Source organism: Hippopotamus amphibius, chromosome 17, assembly GCF_030028045.1.
Source record: "Hippopotamus amphibius kiboko isolate mHipAmp2 chromosome 17, mHipAmp2.hap2, whole genome shotgun sequence".
In the NCBI taxonomy this organism is placed as follows: domain Eukaryota; kingdom Metazoa; phylum Chordata; class Mammalia; order Artiodactyla; family Hippopotamidae; genus Hippopotamus; species Hippopotamus amphibius.
The window spans coordinates 45,324,176-45,342,206 of NC_080202.1; the positions used below are offsets into that span (position 1 = coordinate 45,324,176).

The 18,031-nt window shown below is 51.6% G+C and overlaps 2 protein-coding genes across 3 annotated transcripts in view; one reads left to right on the forward strand and one right to left on the reverse strand.

The window, feature by feature from the left end:
• Nucleotides 1-248: 248 nt before the first annotated feature.
• On the forward strand, nt 249-2,838 carry HIGD1B (HIG1 hypoxia inducible domain family member 1B). The gene is made up of 4 exons (XM_057715222.1): nt 249-347; nt 1,182-1,329; nt 1,925-2,059; nt 2,710-2,838. The coding sequence occupies exons 2-4, from the start codon at nt 1,230-1,232 to the stop codon at nt 2,772-2,774; spliced, it is 300 nt and encodes a 99-aa protein (XP_057571205.1). The 5' UTR covers nt 249-347; nt 1,182-1,229; the 3' UTR covers nt 2,775-2,838.
• Nucleotides 2,839-3,283: 445 nt separating this feature from the next.
• EFTUD2 (elongation factor Tu GTP binding domain containing 2) overlaps nt 3,284-18,031 on the reverse strand; it is a 36,481-nt gene continuing 21,733 nt past the window's right edge. For both annotated transcript variants that reach the window (XM_057715220.1, XM_057715221.1), the window contains exons 11-28: nt 17,088-17,212; nt 15,152-15,215; nt 14,671-14,761; nt 13,110-13,245; nt 11,806-11,933; nt 10,742-10,935; nt 9,760-9,871; nt 9,210-9,350; nt 8,531-8,632; nt 7,290-7,372; nt 6,542-6,628; nt 6,192-6,318; nt 5,899-5,986; nt 5,150-5,268; nt 4,917-5,011; nt 4,293-4,446; nt 4,005-4,112; nt 3,284-3,685 (exon numbers count right to left, since the gene is read on the reverse strand). In XM_057715220.1, coding sequence (XP_057571203.1) covers nt 3,590-3,685; nt 4,005-4,112; nt 4,293-4,446; nt 4,917-5,011; nt 5,150-5,268; nt 5,899-5,986; nt 6,192-6,318; nt 6,542-6,628; nt 7,290-7,372; nt 8,531-8,632; nt 9,210-9,350; nt 9,760-9,871; nt 10,742-10,935; nt 11,806-11,933; nt 13,110-13,245; nt 14,671-14,761; nt 15,152-15,215; nt 17,088-17,212 — 2,050 coding nt within the window. In that variant the 3' untranslated portion in view covers nt 3,284-3,589. The remainder of the gene's footprint in view (nt 3,686-4,004; nt 4,113-4,292; nt 4,447-4,916; nt 5,012-5,149; nt 5,269-5,898; nt 5,987-6,191; nt 6,319-6,541; nt 6,629-7,289; nt 7,373-8,530; nt 8,633-9,209; nt 9,351-9,759; nt 9,872-10,741; nt 10,936-11,805; nt 11,934-13,109; nt 13,246-14,670; nt 14,762-15,151; nt 15,216-17,087; nt 17,213-18,031) is intronic.

Consider the following 18,031-nt stretch of genomic DNA (forward strand, 5'->3'; position numbering starts at 1 on the left):
TCTACATGCCCATCTCAGCCCTCCAAATCAAGTGCATCTCTGACCCAGCCACTTACAGCCAGAGGAATTAAGAGTGAATTGAGGTAAGGGCTGCCCTCCATCTGATCTTTTATTACTTTCCAGTGCTTGGAGCTCCAGCCTGGAACTCAGCAGATGTGGGGTTAAGACGGATGCCCTGTCCTATCTCCTCCCCTCTCCATTCCTGACTTCAAAGTCTCCATAAAGCCGGACACTGCTTCCCTGACCCCATAGTGGCAGCTCCATCATCAGCTCTTGGCCGATTCAAAACAGCAGATGCTGAGCCCTGGGTAGGCTGCTTGCACTCCACTTTCTAGCCATCTTCTAGGGTAAGCGCCGGCCTGCTGAGGGCCTGTGGGGCCAAACAGTCCTTGCTCCTCCAGGAGAGGAGAGGCAACTAGGAATAGAAGTTGCCTCAAGCAGGGACTTTGTCTCGTGGTTAGACTTAGAAGGCACTTGGCAGGCAGAACCCCTGGTCTACGGACTGGGACTCTGGGACTCCATCTAGTTTGTGATGAGAGCAGACATTTACAGGGGTTAACAAATAGAGCAATAGGGGTCCCAGCCCAGGGATGAGGCAAGGGTTTGGCACCTGCAAAGAACCTGGCAAGAGATGGACGTGGAGAGAGGGGAACAGCTCAGGGACCAGAATTTGTCCCATTAGCATTCATGTCCAAAATCTACACCAAATTATACACAAATCCGTGTCTATTCATTTCAGTCTCTGACTCTGGTGATTCGGCAACCAGTGCTGTAGCTCCATCTGGGAGGGCTCTGGTGCCTGGGACCAGATCTTCCTCTGCAGCTCCCTCAGAACAACCGTCCCAGACTCAAGGCCAGTGGGGGTCCCAAGGCTAAAGGCCGATTCCTCCCACCCTCATCTGTGGATTTTTCCAGCTGCTTTTCTTGGCCCAAGGATCATACCCGTAGGGACACAGATGGTGGAGGGGGAGGCAGAGAAAACAGTGAAGTCGGAATGAGCTGGGGAAGAGGCAGATGTTAGGAGGAAGAGATGGAGAAATGGCTCCAGCCATCTGAGACAGATCACCCGGGACATGTTTTCAAGTAGTGGCTGTGTTAGGCATGGTAAGAGAGGTCTCAGCAGGCCACTGCTTCCTTCCCACCCCAGACTGAGAACTGGAGTTCTTATTGCCTCCTTGTAGGACTGGGCTGAAGCCTAGGAGCCCCAGCTGCTAACACCTAGGGGCATCATGTCTGCGAACAAAGGTTGGTGTGCACCACCCGAGGACGAGGACAGCGTGTCTGAGAAGTTCCTGAGGAAGACCAGGGAGTCTCCGCTGGTGCCCATAGGTGAGTGGGAAAGGAAGGAATGGGGGGTGAGGAGGGGGCCTTCTCTCAGAGAACAGGTCTCCTGGTCCTTTCAAAGAATGAAGCACAGAGCTCAAGTGGTCCTACCCACCGAATAATCAACAGCTAGAAGAGGAGTGAACCAACAGCAAAGGTGCCAAGGGACCAAGGGGCACATCCTGACAATCAAACGAGGGAGTCTGGGTGGGATACCATCCAACACCAGCGTCAGAATGGGCAGGAGCAGTTTGGGGTCCCCCGAGGCTCCCTTCCCCCAGGACCTGGGAGGGTAGAACAGCTGTGGGGGCCGGCAGCGGTTGGAGAAGAGCTAAGGGGGGTGGGAGAGTCAGGACGATGGGCCGTTTGTACATGGGGGAGTCGAGTCATTGGTGGGAGGCACTTTGTAAACATCATTAAGAAACAACTCAAAGTTCTCAAGATAGACCCTCCCCACCCCACTGCCCCTGCCATCTCCGAAGCAGCAGCAGGAAGGCAGCTGATTAACCAGGGGTCCAGCCTGCCGAGCGAGGTGTCTCTCACCAGGAGAGCGATGTGCTTGGTGCCTGAGGCCCAAGGATCATGTTCTCTGCCTACGTAGGCTTAGGAGGCTGCCTGGTGGTGGCAGCATACAGGATTTACCGACTGAAGGCTCGTGGTCCCACCAAGATGTCCATACACCTGATTCACACCCGAGTGGCAGCGCAGGCCTGTGCTGTGGGTGCGATCATGCTGGGTGAGTAGCTGGTGGCGTCATGGAAGCATGAGGGCAAAACCGATTAGGCGAAATCTGGCTGCGAGTCCTGACAGTTAAGGGACCATGAGTTCAGTCCCTCAGTTCCCTATACTAGGCTCCACAGCAAGTCCTTGGTGAAGCCCTCATACCGAGACATTTTCGGGGTTCCCTGTTTAATCTCCTGTGTTCCAGGGGAAGATGCACAGTCTGTTCTGTGAGTTTGTCCTAGAAGTGAGAAAAACCATGCAGCAGAAACTATGCTGAAGTTCTCTCTCTCTGGAGCAGAAGGCAGACAGCTGCTTACTAGCTATGTGGCAGTGGACAAATCCCTTTCTCTCAGACTGTTGCCCCACGGGCACCAGGACGATGAGCGCCCGGGCCTGCCTCCCTCACATGCTGCTGTGAGCTTCCTCAGACGGACGACACGTGTGACAGTGTTTTGTGAAATGTTCAATGGGACGTCTCCCCAGGCTGTGAAGCCAGGTGTTTGAAGCAGCTGTTGAGACCTAGGGCAGAAAGATGAGCAGCAAAGCTGGATTCTCAAGGGGATAGCTAGTGTCGGACCCCCAGGACTCTGGGGCACCTGGGAGGGCCAGAGGACGGGTGGAGAGTGCGATGCCATGGGGCCTTTTCCCTTCTCCCTCACACAGGTGCCGTGTACACGATGTGCAGAGACTATATCAAGAGAACTGCTCAGGATGCTGGGGAGAAGTAGGACTCCTGCCGTGGACCTCTTCGGTCCATCCCTGGTATGACCTAATAAAGGAGTTTGAGGCAAACCAACAGTCTCTTCTTCACATAGACAAGATCAGAGTAAGGCAATGGTAGTGGCTGGTGGCAGGACTTAAAGCAAAGGGCTGGGAATCGGAGTTCTGGCCCCAACTCCAGGGCGAGGGGAATCTTCAGGGGCAGGGGAGGAGGTGCAGACCTCTGATCCTAAAGATCCAACAACTCCTAAGACCCCTCAGGTGCCACCCACCAGAAGTGGGACTTGGGGACAGTAAAGAGGTCTCAGTGCTCACGAGGAACACTGAGTGGAGAGGCAGGCATTCCTCCCCCCACAGGCCGCCTCCCTGGGGACGAGGCAGGAAGAAGGCTGCAGCTGGGAGCAGAGACAGCGCGCCTCAGGGGAGACGACACAGATCCAGAACCCAAGCACCAGGCCAAGCCTGTGCTGTAGGGAAGGGGGCAGGAAGATGGGGATGAAAGGAACAGAGCAAGGCAGAAGTCAGAATGTTCTGTTCACTTGTAAACCATGTCTAAGGTCAAACTTTTATACAAAAAAAAAAAATTCTGAGGACAAGGCCCCTTGGGCTTCAACACTTCCATCCCCTTCTTCTCTGAGCCCAAGCTCCCCTCTGTTCCTGGGGGATGGAGCCAGGCAGAGGCCACATGTTCCTCCCTCTGCATTGGAGGCTCTGGGCCTGTTAAGAGTGGCCACAGAAGCCCCAGACATGCTCTGACAGCACGAAGTCCGAGTCCCACCAGGTCCCAGCTTCAGGTCCAGGATGCAGCCCGGAGTCCCAGCGCTCACATGGGGTAATTGAGCACCACATCCTGCTTGGCGAGCTCCAGCAACATAGGATCATCGAAGAACTTGCTGATGCTCACGTCTTCACTCAGGCCCTGCAGAGAGCGGGGGCAAATGCAGGATGAGCCCTGCGTGACTGAGCTGTGCTTGAGCGGGGGTTGGGGGGGGGTTGGCAAGTGTCAGCAGAGCTATTCTGGGAGCCCTGCCCTTTTAGTCACAGGGCAGGAGAAGGCTCTCCCTTCCCGGGCACGCAGCCCCAGGTCTAGTAGCCTGAAGCCCATATAGATCGTGTCTCTCCAGGCTGTGCAGTGAAATGCTCTCAGTCTTTGGGAGAAGGGTCCAACAGCAAGAAATGAGAGATCCAGCTCCTGCCGACACCCCTGGGGGTGCAGGGATGGCCTGAGGGACACGTACCTTCCTACGACGGGTTTTGATCATGAATTCTCGGGCCAGGTGGGGAGCTGGCTGTGGCTCCAAGGGGCGGATGACAATGCTCTTGTCCAGAGGGTCACCAGGTACAATCTGAAAGGCAAAGTGGTTTCAGATGGTCCAGGCCGACTCCCAGAACATCTGTCCAGGCCTAGAAGCAGGATTCTTCTCTAGGATGCTGGTGATCCCCCTTGGGGCCTGGAGGGGAACAGGTCAGAGGGGTGGCCTTGCAGAGGTGGGGGCCACAGCGGCCAGTCTGCGTTGTTGCCTTACCTGCCAATGGTGGAAGACAGACAAAGAAAAGGCCTGCCCCTGCGTGTGAGTCCGCAGGTCAGTCTCAAAGCCGAAAGAGTCGATGGCCGGGATGAAAGCTTTGATGGTGTAGAGAGGGGAGCCTGGGATGGGTGCATCCTGAGTCACGTGCCCCCTAAGACAGAAAAACAAAGGCTGCGTCCCTAGTCCTTCAGAGGCCAAAAGCAGAGACGCAGTGTACCCCCAAATGTTGACCATCAAAGAAAGAATAACCACAAGAGTGCTTCAGAGGGCAGAAACGGCTTGGGGCTCTCCGCGTAGTTCCCTGTGGGCGTCAAAGGGGCAGCGACCTCTGGGCATGAGCGGTACATTGATGGGACCAGGTCCTGTAGACATTCCCACCATTGACACGCCCCAGGAATACTTGCCCCAGGAGCTCTGAGGAAGGAGCCCAAGGAGAAATCTGAAATTATAATCTGCAGTAAGGCTGGGGATTGCCTCATTCCTTTCCTACGTCCTTCTAAAAACCTCGGTTTCAGGAGTGGAGAGGGCGGAGAGGCCAGTCCCTCTTTCCCCACAGCAGCCGAGTTCCTTCTCGCTGGGCTTGTGCTCACCAGCCCCTCCCCAATGGGCCGGGCGGCTCACCTGCGCCTGGCCAGGACGGTGTAAACAGCAGAGACACAATCCGCGGGGGCCTGGACCTCTACGAAGTAGTAGGGCTCCATCAGACGAGGAGTGGCCTGCAACAGAGCACGAAGGAAGGGCTCCTCAGCTCGGGGAAGGCTGACGCCCGAGAACCTGGGGAAAGGGAAGGCTGGGCGACAGCAGTCTCGAGGCCCCACGTAACGCCCTGTGGCAGGACAGCCCCACTCGCTCACCATGAGGAAGGCAGAGTAGACGACTCTTCTGGCTGTGGGGATGATCTGGCCCCCGCCCCGGTGCAGGGGCTCCTGGGCAACCACTGCATCCAGGATCTTAAACTTGACGTTTCGAATCACTGGAAAGGAGAAGGGGGAACTGACTGCGCAGTAGTTCTGGGGTAGTTAAGGGCACACGGGCTAGGGCGCACGGACAGAGCAGCAAGGAGCCTCTTGCAGCATTGCAGCTGTCGTGTAGCCATGAAAGACACAGCCCAGAACGAGCCTGCAGATGCGCGTTCTAATAACATACACAGAAGTCTGAAGGTAACCATACGTCCTCAGTGCTGGTTTCAGGCCACGCTCAGACAGCATAGTGTCCCTAGATGTTTATGTGTTTCTCTTCCAGATATTTAATTATTTTGGGATGTAGGGTAAGTTCTAGGAATTGCACATTTGTCCCCACTAAGCCAATCCTGGTCTACAAACCACCCTAAGCCCATCCTCCGGATACACTTCCTGAAACACATTCCAGGAATGAGGAGCAATGTCAACCTAGACACGACTTCCATTCCTCGGCTATACCAAGCGGTGGCACCAGGACAGGGAAGGAGGAGAGTGGAAGCTGGCCCAGGACATGGGATGGCCCTGTGGGCCCCAACCAGCTTCTCCTGCCGGGTCCCAAAGATGAGCCCACCCGCCTTCATACACCCGGATGCAGGGACCCTAGAAGACTGAGGTGGCAAAGGCAGAGGCGCTGGTGGACTTACACTCATCACAGAGGGGCCCCTCCCTGGTTCCCCACTGGAAACCTTGAACGATGCTGTCCTTCACTGAGCCGAGAAGAGCCTTGTCCACCTGCACAAAACATGAGGGCTCCTTAGCAGTGACCCTGGCAACAGCCAAAGAGTTTACAGGGAGAAGAAGGTAGCTACACCTGTAAAAGGATACTCTTCTTCATCAGAAAATATAAGATACTTTGGGGGAAGAGAAGAACACTCTGTAGTTTCTCCCACTCAAGAGCTAAGAGAAGGCCACAGGGCTCCCATCAGGTCTGCTGTACCTCAGAGGGCAGGGTATCATCCACCAGGATGTTGGGGCCGGTGGCATCAGGACCAAAAGCCCAGATGGAACGGGCAGCCAGCAGATCCCAATCGTACTTGGTCTGGAAGAACTCTCCCAGCTTTTTCCTGGGAAGGAAGGAGAAAAGGACGGTGTCACAGTTCTCTTGACTGCTAGCTCCTGGGTCCACAAATCCTGCCTTTCTGGAAGACAGTCACCTCAGCCTACCCACACCGTGCCAAGGACAACAGCAAAAAAGAGGGAGACAAAATCGCTTCCCAGAGGGAGGGATGTGTCATGTTAGAGACTCACCAGGTAAGCTGTTCGGCCCTGAAATCAGAGCTTTCTCACCTGTTCCACGTGATCTGGACCACCTCGTTTTCTATGTCCTCGGCGAGGCCCTTCTCAAGAGGCTCAGCAATCATGGTGATCTTGTTCCTAGTCAGAAATGAAACGGATAATGAGGAGGGTCTGCAGGACTAGCAGAAGGGTCATTCCTAAGACAGGGTAACACAGGGAAGAACCAAGGCAGTGACATCACTGAAAGCCACAGGGGCAGAGTAGAGCAAAAAGGGCTCATCTTTTTCATTTGAATCTATCACTCTTTAAAAAAGTAATGTTTGGGGCATTTTTTTTTTTAAAGCTTTAAACAGTATTAGTATATTAAACAGTGAAACAGTAGAGTTGCTGCTAGGGAAAATTTTAAGGTGGTCATACTATATACAGAGAGGAAAAGTGGCGATTACGAAACACCCTGGAGCAACTAAGGCAAAGAATTCCACAGCATCGTGTCCAAAGGCATAAGGGATGAGAGGGCTGGGGTAAAACTCAAGCATCCTAAGCACCCTCACCCCCACACTTAAAGGCCTCTATTTCCACAGTGCTTGTGACTGGGGTAGAGTTGGGGGGAGGAGAAAGCGACCCCTGTGCGTCCCAGGGTCACTATGACCCCCAGCTTACTTCTTATTTTTTTATTTTTTTGGCCGCGCTGCGTGGCATGTGGGATCTTAGTTCCCTGACCAGGGATCAAACCTGGGACCCCTGCAGTAGAAGCATGGAGTCTTAACTACTGGACCACCAGGCAAGCCCCCCAGCTTACTTCTTATTGGGAGTTTCAGCAAAGCACTTGAGGGAGGACGTTTCCACGACCGTCTCACAAAACGTGACAACTGGGTCAGCCACCTGAGAAACAAAGTGAACTGTCAGACAAAGTCTAACTTTGTTGGGAGGACAGCCTTCTGCCAAAGGGGAGTCCAAGGTTCCCTTGACGCAACCTCTGTGAGAACCCCGTCTTCACCGGCATTAGCGACAAACACCAAGGCGGGCTCAGGCTACAAGTCTGTGCCTAAACTAAGAAGCCTGCAAAACTCAGTGCAGAGCACGATTTATGTTCGTGAGCCAAGAGTAAGTGGAGGATCAACTCAGGGCCAAAATTATATTCTCCCAGGGTATCTTTCAACATCCGTACGGCTGTCCCACTACCTGTCAGAACATGGGTCTCGAGAGACTGACTGGCGAGTGCCCGTTCCATTCTCAACCCACGACCTCTGGGCAGCACAGCTCCTCCCAGAAGGCCCCACACGGCCCACTCCCAGGAAACCCAGTGTCTTCCACAGCACCAGTCCCGGGCGAAGAGGGGCCCTTGAGGACTCTCACTCCTACCACCCACGGTCTTGGAGAAAAGTGTCTGTGTCCACTGAGACCAAGGCTGTGTGACAGGTGGTTTAATTGAGGGGCTACATCAAAACTTCACAATGAATCCAGGAGAGCCAGTCCCCGCTCTGTCCTTGAAACCATCCACTCTGAGTCCTAATCACCACAGATGAGTTAGCTGTGCAACTATTTTCTTGCTTTCTTTCCTTTTCTTTCCTTTTTTTCCCTCCCTTCCTCCCTCCTTCCCTTCCTTATTTATTTGGCTGCGCTGGGTCTTAGTTGCACACATGGGCTCTTAGTTGCGACCTGTGGGATCTGGTTCCCCGACCAGGGATCGAAGCCAGGCCCTCTGCAATGGGAGCGCAGAGTCTTAGCCACTGAACCACCAGGGAAGTCCGCAACTATTTTCTAACAAAAGATCAAGAGTAACTTTGGCTTGGGAGCCTTGTGAACGTATGACACTGAGAATAATCCCCATTGCAGCGGGCAAACCAGACTGCAAGTCCTTCCCACACAGGGAGCAACAGGTCATGCTTTTCCCACACAGATCTCCCGCCCGAGCACACCCTCTCCCCTTGGACCTTCCTAGGGAATCAAGGGTTTGGTTGCCTGTAAAATCAGCCTGAAGCTGTGAGCCAAGCTCCTGGCCAAGCAGGCACCAAAGAAAGGAGCAGCTGCTTTATTTACCTTGATGTCTATCTCTGAGTACATCTTCCGCAAATCGTGCATCACACAGTCCAGATAGAGCTCCCCAGTACCCAGAATCACGTGCTCGCCAGATTCTTCCACCTGAAACACAACAACCCTGGTGGTCACAGCCTGGACCCTCTTGTGCCAGGAACAGCAGACAGAGACAGAATCAAGCCTAGAACCCAGGAGGAGGTGCCCAAGCCCACTGTCAGTCAGCGTTGCGTTCTGGCCTCTTGAGGAAGGATCAGTGGGGAGCAGCCACCTACAAGTCAGTCCCCCAGACACCTGGACCACTGAGCACAGTGCTTCTGGGTGTGAAGTCACAGACCGAACTAACATCTTAGCCATTTAGGGAAAACCTGCTCTGTCTGTGGATGTCAGCTGACCCTTTGCCCCGGCCAACTCCTTAGAAAGCTATGCAGGCAGGCTTAGAGTGACTCACTTTTCCCTGAATGTTTTCTGGAAAATCAATTCAAAGTGTACTTTCCAGGAATCATCTTTCCTATGTAAAGACACTTGTGGAAGATGCACACATACGTGCACACGAGCCCATACACACACAAACAGGGGTCTTGTCCTGCCTTCAAGTGACAATTAACAGACAGGGATTAGCTCCTGATGTAGGCTGCCGGAGCAGATCAGATGGACACAAAGCAGCGTGAGGCCTCGGGCCTACCTTGGTGGTGAGGGATGGATAGCTCTTGTTGACCTTGCGCAGGCCATCCAGCATCTTGGGCAGCTCAGAGGGGTTCACCGGCTCCACGGCAATCTTGATCACAGACGTGGTGTTGAACTTCAAGGGCCGGAAGATCTGAGCCTGAGATCCAAAATGCAGAGCAGTGAGGACACCCGGCCTGAGCAGGTACAGACAGCACAGAGGTCAGGGAAAGCTGAGGACCTGCTGGGGACGGACTATCCCCCACCCCACCTGGAGCCAGGGCGCTGCTTGGAGGCAACCTGAAGGACCATTTATTCCCGTGTATGTTGGCAGAACAAGAAGAGGAGGGAAAGAATAAAAGGAGCCCCTCCTAATTCCTAGCATCTGAGCACAAGAACCCAGCAGGGTAGATCTAGAAGGCGGAGCGCACGCTGAGGCCTGGCAGCAGGAGGCAGCAGCGACGCTGGGCTCACCCCCTGTGCGTCCTGCTGCTTGTCGCTCACGTGCGCTGCGGCTCCTTGGGACCCTCGAGCCTAAGCCAATCCAATTCCCTCTTCAGAAACTCTACCTCCTCATTGCCTCGGGGTTCAGTTATGGTCGCTGTCTTCACAATTGGTTGATCGACACCTTCAATCAGAACCCAGTTGCCAGCAGGAACACGGTTCACTTCAATGTGGTACCTAGAGCAGCATCCAATAAGCAGCAATGGAAATGGGGCAGAGTATCCAAAACGGATACATTCCAGCAGGGCAGGGATGTGATGACCAACCACACAGGCACACATACAAGCGGGTACAAACTGACGGTGCCGTGAAAGAAAAACGCAAGGTATTACGTGAGGACAAAACAGGCGCATCTAACTCCTGCTGGATGCTGGCAGTAAGCAAACCAGTGCCTGAGGGGTAGAATGCAAGGAGACGCCAAAAGCACCACAGAACATACGGCAACTCTCCTAGCACTTTAATTGTCTTCTGCCTTCTAGAGAATGGGCTGAACCTGGAGGGGGGTGGGAAGGGGCTGCTGGCAAGACGCGGCCGCCTCCCTAGCAACAGGACGGCCTCGGGTCTGCTTTCTAGCTGAAGTGCCAAACTGATGAACAACAAGCAGCCCAGAGGCGCAAGCGAAGTTTAATTCTGCAGGCTGGCATGCCACGAGGGATCCAGCAAAGTCTTGATCTCAGTCAGAGAACAGTCGGTGGAGGCTGGGAAATGATTTCTTTTGGGAAGAAACATAAAGGTTATGATTTAAGGAAAAGAGGAAGAGAGGGTTAAGATGAGTAAACAGAAATCGTGCTACAAGAGTTCATACAAACCATGCAAAAGGCACAGGCAGGGCTCCTGGCATTATCCCAGCAGCAGCTGCCTTTTGACGACAGCAACCCTGGACAGTAAGAACTAGAAGGCAACAGATCTGCTAAGGGGCCATCCTACCCCCATCATAGGGAGCCAGGCAGCTACTGTGTTTCCAGGGAGGACCCCCCCATTCCAGCTCGCTGGGGCAGTTCCAGTGCAGAGGCCCAGGCATGCCCCTAGGGGCTCTGGTGGCAGTACCTGGCCACGGAGATCCAAAGGCGGCCCACGGTGCATATCTGGGAGTCCTCCTCATCCTCCAGCGTGTAGTTCTCCCCCAGGACCTTCACAGGCTGCCCAGCATGGATGGTGCCACTCAGCACTCGGCCAAAGGCATGAAACTGGACTCCATCATCTGTGCTATACATCTTGGTAGTGTGGCACATCAGGGGACCCTGGAGGTGGGGACAGAGTGTAGCCTCAACCACACATACTCTCTGGGTAAGCACCACTGTCTCCACCTCCCTTGTCAGCGATGACATGAGCCCAGACCGAGAAGAAGATGTGGTGATCTCCTGGGAAAATTTCAACCAAGGCCTACCCCCTGCGTAGTTAATGGATATCACAGACATGGCAAAAAAAAAAAACCCTTCCTTCTTCCTGGTGGGGATGAGGGCACTGGGGAAGAGAAGCAGGTTTAGGATGGCAGACTGGCACTGTTAACCTGCAAGATTATAAGACTAACTCAAATTTCCTCCAAAGAAGTAACTCACAATTCACAATTGGCTGTAATGTTTATGCCAAGAAACTAGACTGCCTAAGGAATGACCGGGAAAGATTTTTTTTTTTTGGCTGCACCATGTGGCATGCAGAAATCTAGCCCCCCCACCATCAACCCCCTGCAGTGGAAGCTCGGAGTATCTTAACCCCTGGATCACCAGGCAAGTCCTGGAAAGATTTTTTTAAAAGTCAGGAACTGACAAGATTAGCTACCATTCGTTGAATCTTTACTATCTGTCAGGCACCATGCTAAACACCACCATGACACTTGATTAATTTTACTTACTTCTTCTAACTACCACACACAAATTATTATCATCCCTTTGCAGACCAACACCCTTCGACTCCGAAAGCCTGAACAATGTTCTCAAGATCACACTATCAGCAGTGGTAACATCAGGTTTTGCACTCACGTCAGTCTGACTATGCCCATGGGGAGGGCCATGTAAGGATGGAAAAGAAGGCATTACTCCCGGGACTGGAAAACAGTATTCCCTACACAGGAGGGGACAGAAATCAGAGGACTGGGGGCCACATTCTCTTACATCAGGGTCACAGTCACTCATGGCCTCGCCGAGGTCGGAGTCCACACCGCCGGTGTAGGTGTGCTCGATCTTGGGCTTGGCACCCACCTTTGGAGAGGGGATGTGCTGCACACACATGTCCACAAAGCCTGCGGAGGGAGAAGAGGCAGCGTTACTAAACTCGCACACGGGAAGGGAGCGGGGAGCTCAGATCCACTCACGACGGTCAGAAAACTAACACTGAGGGGACTGATTTTCAGATCTAAAAGCTATGATCCTATGATTCTAGGCAGAAGTGATACCCTGTTTCCTGGGCGTATGCTGCTAAAAGATTTGGAGTCACAGTGATGCCAGGGAAGAGCAAGAAGCAGGTCTCAGTGGTTCTTGGAACTCAGCTGACAAAAACTATCGGTCCAGGAGCTTTTATTGAATATAAGCACTTACTGAGCACTTGCACGAAACTAAATAAATACCCCATCTCTTCTTTCTAGATCTACTTAGAACAATCTCTGAATTGACTATTTCCTTTGGGAAACACTACATATGTTTCTGTTCAATAAGTTACTCTGTTTTTCTAACAGCCAATAAGCCATACAGGACAGAACCTCCATTAGCACCTTGGGGTGTGTAGCATGTCTTCTTTCAGCTGGGATCTCCTGTGTCAGACTGATGGCCAGCCCAGGACGAACCATTAAAATCATGCACTTTGGGGATTCAGATACCTAATTTCCACCAGACTCAGAATCAAGCGATTGCTGAGAGGGCCCTTAGCCATCAGCTTTTCCACCTCCCTTATTTTATAGATGAGAAATTAGAGTCATAGAAGGCTTGAGTGGCTGGCCCAGGATCATCCCATGGGACAGGGCCAGAGGAGGATCAAGACTCAGGTCTTTTCCCTACCAGCCTGAGGCTTGTCCTACTGCAGCACCTGCCTTCTGCATAACTAAAATAGCAGAAAGAGGAGCTCGGGGAAAGAGAGATTTGAGTCTATAAACCATCTTTCAAGTCCCAGCCTGGGGCTTTCCCCCTACGAGTCCACCTTCCTGACTGCCCTCTGGCAAAAATACCAGAACCTGAGAATATGCTTCTCCATCCCCTTTACTTGCATGCTCCCCCGGTAGGAAAATTTAATTGCTTTTGTTTTTCCAAGATAGAATTTTTGGTACCAATTACTAAGTAAAGCAGCTAGGAAAAACCCCAGGTGCCCTGTATCCTGACCTGTAGTATATTTAAAAGAGCCTCAGATCTCCAAACACCACTGTGGGGCAAGGAAAAGTTCCCCATGATACACATGGAGGAAATGGTGATGATGACGAGCTCTTTACCTGTGAACTCGCCAAAGAATTTTTTGCAGACCAGCCTGAGCAGGGGGCGGATGTTCAGCTTCAGCTCCTCCTTGGTCAGGTGGATCCCAAGCTCGTCCAGGGTCCTTGGCAGGCTGGTATCCACATCACCCACGACCTGTGATGGTATCAGACACCATGTCAGCTCGAATGATAGCCCCAATGTGGTACAGAGGACAAGGGAGGGCCAGAGGGCAATGGGCAGGGTCACTGAACTGGGTTCCCTTCTACAGGAAGAGCTCTTGGCAGGGATATCAATTTGGTTTCAGGGAAATCTTTGGTGCCTACACCACAAACCTACCGCAGGCACAGCAAGCTCCGTTAAATGCCCACACCAGCCAATACAACCCGGCCCTCTCAGATGGACTGCTGTCAGTGCTGCCCCCCGGTGTCTGAAAAGCAGCATCTCATCTCTCTCAGGAAATCCCTCACCCTTCCTTCCCTATTTAGAGACTTCTCAGATTTAGAGGATCACTGCACTGGAAGGAACCAAAAAAGGTCACCTAGCAGTCCATCGGCTGTCAGGATGGGGCCAAGCTAAATCATCCTCAGCAGACTCAAGGTCTCTACAGAGACAGACACCACAAATTTCTTTTATTAATCCATTCTGGTCTGACACAAGTTACGAAGTATTTTCCAACACTAATAAATTTGAATCATGCTACTTTGTCTTGTTGCTCTGTTTTTCCTATTTTGTCAGCTGGAATGGCCACACACATTTTGTGTATGTGTGTGTGTTCACTGTGCACAGTGCTTATTAAACACTTGCATAAACACATAACAGTTATAAAGTAGAACTGTCTTGGGAGAATGGTCTGTATGAAAATGTCTGTACATCATTATTACCCTTTTAGTTCTGCCCCTTAGCACAAATTCATACAAACGCAACGTTATATTCTTTTCTTTGGAGCATCCCACATGTTTAACTACATCCTTACCACTGTCTGATGCATCCTTTTCAATCTGACAAACATCACATGTATATATGCCCAGAATAGTCATTCAAATCAAGCTCATACAGTCATTCATTTGATGACTGCAAAATACTTCATTTTATGGGATGCACCATAATTCATTTAACCAGATTCTCACCGATGAACACTTATTTCCAGGTTTTCCCCCTTTTCCTGCTGTTATAAATAATGTTATAACATGTATATTAATATGTATTTTAAAAGTATATTTTTATATATGTATAAAAATAAAAACTGGAGGACTTCCATGTGAAACAATTGTATCTGTAAGTTAAATCCCTATAACGGAAACTATTATTTCTCAAGGGCCACATTCTTTTGAACAGTCAACATCTTCGTGCATTTCTCTAGGCTGTGCCTTTTCTTTTCTATCCTCCCCCTTTACTCTGATCTCAACAGCACTTAGAGGACTGCAGTGTTCTCGATCCAGAAGACTGGTGACCAACCTTCCTCATGCTGAGTAATACAAAACTGATCAGGTTCAGACACGGGGGGGAGTCCGAGTTCAGCAGCTTCTCCCCCTTGTGCTTAGAAGCGCAGACCTGAGCCCAGCGGCCTGACACACTCACCTGGGCGAGGATCTTATAGAGGGGCTCCAAGATAAACTCCACAAAGCTCCTCTGGGAGCTGCTGGTTGGGGCCTTTTTGGTGAACTTCCGCCTAAAGAGATCGAGAGTTACGGGAGACCCAGGAGGGAGCAGGCAGTGTCGCCAACCCTGAGAGTGTATTTCCCAAGTTCTGAATCTGATCAAAGCCAAGCCGAGGGGAAGGAAATGTGTGTGATCATAAAACCTCCAAACAGAGACTTCTGAGAGGGCACAGGTTACGACCCTCACGCATGCCTGGGCTGAGCTGTGGAGACCTCGAGGGAAACGGCCTCTCAACCCGTTAAGAGTTCATGAAGCCAGCTCACTTAGAGGAGGAAAGACGGTAGTTCACGTCTGATAAAAAAAAGTAGGTTTTAGTCTTAGGAACTCTTTCTCTGTCTGTCCTCACTTACTGGGAAAATGGATCACGCCTCTAGAGAGTGACTTCCCGCACTCTACTTACGTCTTGGGGTTGAAGTATATGTCACCCCAGAGTCTTTTAGCAAATTCCTGGTAGTTAATGTCACCTGTAAGAAAAACCATACAATTATAATCTACCTAGCAAAGTACTGCTTGAAATTCTGTTTCATGTGCCACAAGTGGTTTCTAGCTGAGGAATTCTAGAACCTTCCTCTCCAAGGTCCAGACATTTGCTTCTACCCCGGCAGGCAAGACAAGGCTACTGAGGCACAAAGGACAGGGCTGCTCCAAATCTGACAAGGCGACACTGGAGCCAAAACGAGCACTCAGGGAGCTCCACCTCCACAAGCCTGTGACCGAGCTGTGGACAAAGCGCCATTTCCATCCTTTCCTTTGATGCAACAGGCTCAGCTGCCTACATGCCATCCTCTGTCTGCACCTTCAGCGGAGCTCAGCAGTTCCTTCACTCCTTCCCGAGCCACAGCAGCTCTGCCCCACTGCTGCCAGTGTGGGCAACCTCCCAGCTGCAGCACCACGCCGAGGCTCCGACTAGCCCCCGACCTCTCGCGGGCAGACACCCAGCCCTCTGGAGAGGAAACACCAAAGCGGACCTTTGTGTCATCTTTCACCAATTACTATTTTTAGTGTGACTGCAGCTGCGGACACTCATCAGACGGAACCGAGCAATTGTGGCTTTTAAAATTCAAGATCTTCTGAGTCCAGAGCTCCTCTAACATGCAGTTAGATCCCTGACATCACCAACTATCTTGTGGATGTTTCTAACCTGGGTGTCGGACGGTTATCTCCTTCTCGAGAAGGCACAGAGGGAATGCATCACCTTTTCCCTAAAGCCACAGTCCCTCAAGGCTTTCACTCTCTTTCAGCAAGGCCATCACTGGCATTTCAACCAAGCTCAAAATCTCTTTCTTCCTCACTTTGTTAATGACCACATTTCCCTTCTTTCCCACGTTATCCGTTACTGAGACTCTCCCTCCTCTGTGAACCGGTGTCTTTTACACGCCTCTACTGCTGCACTCGACACACTGTATTATAATCACTTGGCTGAGCTGCTTGAGCACTCATAAGAACTAGGCCCAGCGCGTAACAGAAGTTTAATAAACGACTGCTCAAAGAACGTGTGAGCATCTCTCCAATACACCTCTCCTCTTTCAATCTCACACATAACATCAAGCCACTGTTCGTAATCCTGTATCTGAATATTGGCAAAAACGTCTACATAAGTGTCCCTTCCCTCATTCTTTCCTCTCTCTGGCCTATCTCCCATCAGCATTGCACATATCACCCCACCCCAATTTTTATGAGCGCCCACCTGCCTCTGCGTCTCCTCTCCCAGACCAGAGAGTCTGGACCTCCTGGCCCCCTACTCTCCACCGTCCAAGCCCCGTCTCCTTCATGCAGCCCTTGCTGACTCCTGGGACTTTGGACCTGAATTCCCTCAGCTCTACCTGCCTAAGCTGGTCCCAGGGCTCTGGTGTTGCAGCTCCAGGGGCCTATAAAATCATTCTGCTGGGCGTCCCAGTGCGCTGTGAATTCAGCTCAAGTTCTCAAGTAGGCCGGCAAAACTTCCATGTGCCTGGTTATGGTTGGAAAGACAGCTAGAAGCACTACTGGTGACAGAGACTCCATCTTTGAAGAAGAGGCCTGAATGGCTTTGGGGGCATGGATAATTCCTTTTTGACAAAATCTGTTTCACTCTAGGAGAGATTCTTATTTCTAATATGAGCTCTGTCTTCACCCAATTCTTCCCAGGCACCTTTATCCTTCTATTGTTTGGAAAGCAGTTAGCCTGAGGAAAGACCCTAGGGGCCAAAAAGAGCCCCAAATGTGAAGATAACTGTTAGTAAAATGCTCCTTCCAGCAGGAGACTCAGGCACGCCGCCCATTTCTAAACCATTCAGCAGGAAAGGCACACATGACTCTGGGGAAGCTGGCGAGACAGACTGCCAGCCAGAACTTACCAAAGGTGTCCGCGTAGATCTTGGCAAAGGAGCCCAGTGTGAAGCAGATGCTGTACTGGGAGCTGGAGAAGCAGACGTTGCCCAGGAGCGGGGAAAGGATCAGGTTCTCATCAGTGGAATACATGCTGAAACAGAGACAGCCGTGAGTGCAGAGCCAGGCTGGGTGGCAATGCTGGCGCGAGGCCAAGGGTGAAGGGCGCAGAGACTCAATATCACAGCCTCTCTCCAGCCCTCACCCTCAGAAGAGGCCTGCGTAAAACACTAAGCTTTGCCAACAGACTGGTCCAAGAAAGTGACATGATGGAGCTGTTCCATAACACCCAGTAACAAGATGATTTCCCCGAGCTGGAAACATTTTGCACGGTCATGGAGAAGTTAACTGCGTCGGACAAGGCGAAATTTGGAGGACAAAGACCTTGGAACACAGGAAATGAACCTAATGTGATAAGATAGGAGCACTTTTTAGAGAAATCGCCATTTCACAAATACAAACAGAAGCACCAGTGTAAGTAAATGAATGAACGAATGAATGAATGAACGAAAGAAGAAAAAAAAAGCAACTTTGCTCCCTACTCTCGCTGCCCTACTCTTTATCGTCTTGTTTGGCTTCGCTTTACAAATTCACAATAAAACATTCAGTCTTAAAAGCCATGCAAGGGCTTCCTAGGTGGCGCAATGGTTAAGAATCCGCCTGCCAATGCAGGGGACACGGGTTTGATCCCTGCTCCAGGAAGATCCCATATGCCGCGGAGCAACTAAGCCCGTGCACCACAACTATTGAGCCTGAGCTTTAGAGGCCGTGAGCCACAACTATTGAGCCCATGTACTGCAACTACTGAAGCCTATGCGCCTAGAGCCCGTGCTCTGCAACAAGAGAAGCCATGGCAATGAGCCCATGCACCACAACGAAGAGTAGCCCCCACTAGCCGCAACTAAAAAAGAAA

Bases quoted from the DNA above. Each gene is read 5' to 3' on its own strand.
- HIGD1B (XM_057715222.1), top strand. From the start codon at position 1,230: ATGTCTGCGAACAAAGGTTGGTGTGCACCACCCGAGGACGAGGACAGC. The intron at 1,330-1,924 runs GTGAGTGGGAAA...CTGCCTACGTAG, and splicing joins GTCTCCGCTGGTGCCCATAG to GCTTAGGAGGCTGCCTGGTG. The intron at 2,060-2,709 runs GTGAGTAGCTGG...TCCCTCACACAG, and splicing joins TGTGGGTGCGATCATGCTGG to GTGCCGTGTACACGATGTGC.